The sequence below is a fragment of the Hakea prostrata genome, unplaced genomic scaffold (assembly GCF_041222555.1).
Source record: "Hakea prostrata isolate BN-2017 unplaced genomic scaffold, UWA_Hpros_2 contig_18, whole genome shotgun sequence".
In the NCBI taxonomy this organism is placed as follows: domain Eukaryota; kingdom Viridiplantae; phylum Streptophyta; class Magnoliopsida; order Proteales; family Proteaceae; genus Hakea; species Hakea prostrata.
This window is the reverse complement of record NW_028291137.1, coordinates 553038-559304: the sequence shown is the minus strand read 5'-3', so window position 1 is coordinate 559304 and position 6267 is coordinate 553038. Positions and strand designations below refer to the sequence as shown.

At 37.8% G+C, this 6267-nt stretch overlaps 1 protein-coding gene across 1 annotated transcript; it reads right to left on the bottom strand.

Annotated features, from left to right (window-relative positions):
- Window positions 1–515: 515 nt before the first annotated feature.
- On the bottom strand, window positions 516–2297 carry LOC148999294 (uncharacterized). Its single transcript, XM_089141306.1, has 3 exons — window positions 2065–2297; window positions 1877–1965; window positions 516–1781 (listed from the first exon to the last, which is right to left on the bottom strand). Exons 1-3 carry the CDS (start codon window positions 2152–2154, stop codon window positions 833–835), a joined length of 1128 nt encoding a protein of 375 aa, XP_088997432.1. The 5' UTR covers window positions 2155–2297; the 3' UTR covers window positions 516–832.
- Window positions 2298–6267: the final 3970 nt, after the last annotated feature.

The following is a 6267-nucleotide window of genomic DNA, read 5'->3' as shown; positions in this document are numbered from 1 at the left end:
TATTGATTATATTATTGTAAATGTGGGAGGATGATTTCCTTGAATCTTTGGATCTTCGGGGCTATGGATCACACACTCGGGTATTCCAGATAGGGTACCAATTGGGTGGATGTGACAATCACCACCAGCCTGCTGGGGCAAAACATACACACACACGCCCTACAAAAGAATATATAGAAAACCCTCTAGAAAACTGTGACAACAAAGCAAAGATATTTTATATGCAATAGCAATTAAGGTTAAGAAGCTCCAAAACTGCCACGCATTACATTCTAATGTGAGATTCAGCTAGGATTATCAGTACTGGGATAGATAGTGACAACCCCCAAACAACCCCCCCCCCCCCCCAAAAAAAAAAAAAAGAAAAAAAAGGGGGGGAAAAACCACCTGCAGGTCTACTTTTACATTCATTTAATTGATCACATTTTGGACATGTATTTACCAAGTACCTGATACATTAATCTGAAGAAAATTAATGCTTCTACAATCGAGAAAAGGGAATTTGCAAAGAAATGTTGAAGACACTAAAAGAATGTGTAATTTTTCACTTCCAGTCTGTTAATCCAACAGACAACCGTATGTTGCACAAGAATAAGAATAGAAACAATGAAAACAGACAACCTTATGACACTTTTGACAAATACAATATCTCACACACACACACACACGCACCAAGGAGAGTACAAGTAAACTCAAAATCACAAAAGAAAATGGGGGAATCAATGACTTCAAACCACACACAAAAATTTGAAACTGCTTGCTGGCCTTTCACCTATAACTTCAGCAGAACCTCTGTTTATAGCTTCCTCTACTAGAACTATTAGCTATTTCTTTACATGGGACTCCGGTACCCAACAGTGCCTAGAATTGGCATTTGGTAGGTGAGGGGACTCTTTCTTGCTGACCTCTCTGATGATGATGAGACTGATGACTGTTTCAGCTCTCCAACTGCTAATGCACCTAGAATTGGTTGATCTTCAGGACTGATCCATGAACCCCGTCGTCTCTGTGCTGACTCAGTGCCATATGTGGATAGACTAGCTTGTATGGTAGGTTTTGTTTCAGGACACACCAACCAGTTCGAAAGGCTGGCATCAACAGCAGTTTCTTGCTTTGTAGGCCTAGAGTTACAGACACTTTGGCTGGATTTCAAAGGTGATACCTTGAAAGTTGGCTTTGGATTGAAGGGTGTCTGGTTTTCTTGCTCAGTGTTGTCACTTTCCTTCTGATTCTTTAATTGAACTGCTGCTGGTCCTGGTTTCGCCTTAGCAGCTTTCCACTGTGACAGATTCTCAACTGGGTTCAGTACCGAGTGAACATTTTTGTTCATATCTCGAGCATTCTGGTTGAATGGTGGTGTTTTTAGCTCCCCTTCAGCTGAACCAGACTCTGAAGACTCTCTTCTACGTTCTCCTGCTTCATCATCTTCTTCGTCATAGTATCCATCGTCTTCATCATCATCATCATCTTCGTCATCGTCATCCAGATCGCTTCCTGAGGAGTATATATATTCATCCTCGTCGCTGCAGTCCCAGCAATTTTGGTATCTGTGGTTTGGGGGGAAAGATACCAAGCTTGATGCGGCAGAATCATCATCAGAAGCCGACAGGCTTGGTTTTGCCCTCTTCTCTTCTTTATTACTGCTTTCTTTTGCTTCATCCTTCTCCCATGAATAATTTGTAGCTTCAGGAGCTGATACGCTCTCGTATGTTTTCACGTTCAAATCGAATGTGACTTTCTTTCTGGTGCTGAAGCTCAATTGTTCCGTTGCCTTATTATCCCTTCACAAAAATTGGGGGAAAAGAAAAAAAGGTGAGTCATCTATAGGACAAGAATCAGAAACACCCCAGAAACCAGATCAAAATCCTGAGCTAACCTCTGTTCTAAGACGGAGCTAATGGGTGTTTCCTTGCTTTCTTGGTTCAAAGTGAAAGCTGGTTTCAGAGGTTCATAGCTTCCATGTCTCTGCAACAAAACCCAATACCTAAGTTTACTCCAATTCATCTAGAGAAAATGAAGATCAAATCAATAAAACCTCAAATATCAAAAGGGGCTTATAGTTACCTGATCTCCAGGGAGAACTCTGTGTCTACGGCGGCGCTTGCGATCCTTGTTCTTAGAACCACCACCAAAACAGGCAAGAAAGCACCCCATTAGAAGAGACTCTACTAGGTTTCAGAACCCAAACTGTCTCCCCGTGAAGAAGATCCCTCAAAGGGTCTTCATGCCTCTAAGTATAAGAACTAGAAACAAGGGCACTCTAAAGTCTCCAAGAGCAAAGCTTTATCAAGAAAAGGAAGTTACAAAGGGTGGATAACAAAACGGTAAGTGAATCTGAAATAATATTGCACTTCCCAGTTCCCACCGTGGGGCTTTAAAAATATGACCGTTAAAGAGTTAATAGTGGGATGGACTTCGTGGTGGGCTCCAGAAGTTCCATTTCAATAAAGAAAGCAGGTGACGCCCTACAGCCGTACGTGGGGTTTTGAGTGGCTCATAACTGGCACCAGTCTCATTTTCGTAGGATTGGAATCCAAGACTGAATGGGCCCCTAGAGATAAAAAGACTTTTCAACCGTCTGATCTAAGAAAGACACGTGATCTTAGGCTGTCCAAATTGACAAAGCAAGAATTAAAACCCATATGATAATAAAGTACTGATGTCATAATAAACCAGGTATATCTTCTTTGAAAACAAAACAGTCTTGACCGTTTATAAAGACCAAAACTTTTTTTTTCTTTTTTTCTTTTTTTTTCTTTTTTTTTTGTATAAAGGGACTTTATTAAAATGGGAATAGGGATATTAATATGTCTCGTGTGGGGTACTCACGACTTCTTTACTAAGAGGTGTTGGTTTCAACCACTAGAACAACTCTGTCTTGGTCAAAATACATTTTTTTATCGGTTTGATAAAACTTGCTTTGAAGTAAACATATTATCAACACGATTTTAATAGATTTCTAATGTTTACAATGTTAAATTTTGTAAAAACTTCGAGACCGGTTTAATGTTAGTCAAAATATTTTTATAATTTTTTATTTTTATTTCAAAAATCATCTAAAACAAAACCTTCTTATCAAAAGGTTTTCAACTTCTTCTTTTTTTTTTTTAGAAATTATTTTTCGATGAATTATCAAGCAAGTCTAAAAATCTCTTTTTTTTTTTCTTCTTAAATCTCTATTGTTTAGTAGAAAAGCAATAAACAACCAATGGGGGTTGGTCCAAGTGGTAAGCAGTTTGGTTACTTAAAGCAAGGTTCCGGTTAAGGGTGTCAATCGGTACGGTACCAATATTGAATACCTAGAACCAGAACCGTACCGTACCGAATTTAAACGGTACGGTACGGTTTCGGCATTTACAAAATCGGTACGGTACGGTTTCGGTATAAAATCAGTATAAAAAAACGGTTTCTAGCGCGGTCCGGTACGGTTTCGTTATACAATTATAATCAAATTAGTAAGTAGTAACGTTATTACATTTGGAACAGTAAGTGGAGAGCCACCAGACCGTACTATGCATGAATATTTTTTGCACCATGCGTTAAAAGATCTGTTGATAAATTGAATGTTTTTTGCACCATGAGAATTATTGGGTCTGCTGATAAATTGAAAACTAACAAATTGCATACCAACAGAAACTAGAAAGCAATCTAAAAAATGAAAACTAACAAATTGCAAACTAACAAAAACCAGAAAGCAATCTAAAATTGCAAACTAGCAGAAAACTAGTCTTGAACTAAACCACAACTTGGCCAATCAAGAAAACTAGTCTAGAACTAAACCACAACTTGGCCAATCAGGCCGGCAGCAAGCAATCTAAAACGAGCACAACCTGTGAAATATAAAGAGAAATAACTGAAAGTACAACATTTATAAGTGCTTCAATTTCCATAATGAGCATTGAAAACCCTAAGGAAAATGATATAACTCCTGCTAACATGTATACACGCCACATCTGAGTAGACTTTGAAGCTGCAACATGGCTAACTGGTGTCACCCACCAAGGTACTCGATGGTCCGGGAAGGTCTTGCAAATTGACTTCATGCTAAAGGAATTGAAGTTCACTTAAGAGCCTGTCAAATCACAGCCTAGAATTAGATAAAGAAAGACATGAAGTCATGAAGATAACAAAAAAGCAGACAAACCTAAAATGAAATTACAACTAACAAGAAATAAGGTTCAGCCATCAATTTACTACAGTCTACATAACACTTTCAAAGCCACAAGCCCACAACCAAAAGAAACCAATCAGACAGCATCTTGCCTTCCTTAGTATTCTTCTATGCTGCCTAGAAAAAACAAAAGAAACCAATCAGACAATTCACATAGAATAAACTCATTGCTAGTTGCCAATGGATCTTATACATTCCTTAGACAGACAATCCACCGAATAAGCAAGAGGGCAAGAAAATGTAACAAATAAAGAAAGGTCAAAGGGATAATTGCTTAAATAAAGAAAATTTCTAAAATGAAAAACTTACACTGGGTTGCTAGGAATTGTGGACGATTCAGTAGAAGTTGGAATTGGATACATGGTAAAAACATTTTGCAATGCTTCAGATAATTCTTTGGTATCTTGATCTGGATCCGGTTCAGCTACAAAATGACAGAAGCAATAGTAAGAGTAATAAATTGGAATGAAAAAAATCTAATGAGATAAGCATGGTGAATTGGTGATTATAAGAAGAAAAAAAGTATTACCTCCAAAATTCACATCATACATCCAATCCCGAAGGCATATCAGGGCCTCAACATTACTAGGGAGCAACTTACTTCGATATCTATCGATTACCCTACCCCCGCACCTGAATGCCGACTCAGATGCAACTGTTGACACAGGAATTGCCAATATATCACGGGCCATTCGTGCCAAATCAGGGTACTGCTTTTCAACTCCCTTCCAATACGCAAGAATATCAAAATCGGCAACCCATTCTTTACGTGGCTCATCAAGATATTGTTCCAATTCAAACTTCCCATTTGAAATTTTTTCCACTGCATTACGCATAAGAAATTTCTACAAAATTTACATAGAAGGCATTAAATAACATAAAAACTAATGAATATCAATAATATCCTACAATGACAAAAATTCAAAGAAGTGCATAATAAATAATAATATACCTTGACAATTTTACATGAGGTCTCATCGGTCACAACAGAAGAAGAAGAAGAAGAAGAAGAAGAAGAAGCAGGAGAAGACTCTAGATCTTTTGGCATGCTTGCATACTCTCCATACAGTTTTTCCAAAGCTCCCTTCACATGCTGAACCTCATCCTCCACTAAAAAAGAGTCTCCACAATGAACTGATTCATATGAAAGCTCAACAATACTCAGCTTGTATCGGGGATCCAGAACGATAGCAACTGACAAAATCAAGGAGTAGTTTTTCCAATATTTGTTGAACTTTTGTCTCATGGCATTTAACATATCTCCCATAAACTCTTCTAACAGTGATCCATCATTCAAAACTGTATAAATTTCCACCACATGAGCAAAGTAAAGATTTGAAGTAGAATACAATGAACCCGACAATACCTTTGTGACATTATCAAATGGCTTCAACAATATTAAAATTTTTGCAATCCTTTCCCATTCCTCTAAGCTAGGGTTCAATGAGTAACTCGGATCTGAAAGTCCCAAAGTCTCAAATGCTGGCCTATAAAATGAAGCATCACTAAGCATTTGGAATGTTGAATTCCATCGTGTAGTTACATCTCCATGCAAGCCCCTACTGGTACGAAGTCCTAAGCGCTCACAACATTCTTGAAATTTTATCTTCCTAGCTTGGGAGCTCTTAACATATTTAATACTATCTCGAATCTTTTGAACAGATGCATCAATGAATTTGATGCCATCCTGAACTATAAGGTTCAAAATATGGGAACAGCATCGGACATGAAAAAAATCCCCCTTACATATCAATGCATTCTTTGCATTCAATGTGGTCTTCAGATACTTAACCCCCAAATCATTAGAACTTGCATTGTCAACTGTCACTGAAAATAACTTCTATTCAATTCCCCATTCAATTAGAATCTTATGAACAGCCTCACATATATTTGCACCTGAATGTGGAGGTGTCAATATAGAAAATTTGATCAACTTCTTATGCAAAACCCATGACCTATCAATATAATGAGCAGTGAGTGTCATGTACCCATCATTAGCTATTGAAGTCCATAAATCTGTTGTGATTGACACTCTTCCAGATGAGTTCTTCACTATCTCTCTAATAGAAACTTTCTCCCTCTTAAAGATTCTATGA

Coding starts and splice junctions, on each gene's coding strand:
- LOC148999294 (XM_089141306.1), bottom strand. CDS start 2,154: ATGGGGTGCTTTCTTGCCTGTTTTGGTGGTGGTTCTAAGAACAAGGAT. Junction 1,966..2,064: donor GAGTTCTCCCTGGAGATCAG/GTAACTATAAGC, acceptor GTTTTGTTGCAG/AGACATGGAAGCTATGAACC. Junction 1,782..1,876: donor AGCTCCGTCTTAGAACAGAG/GTTAGCTCAGGA, acceptor ATTTTTGTGAAG/GGATAATAAGGCAACGGAAC.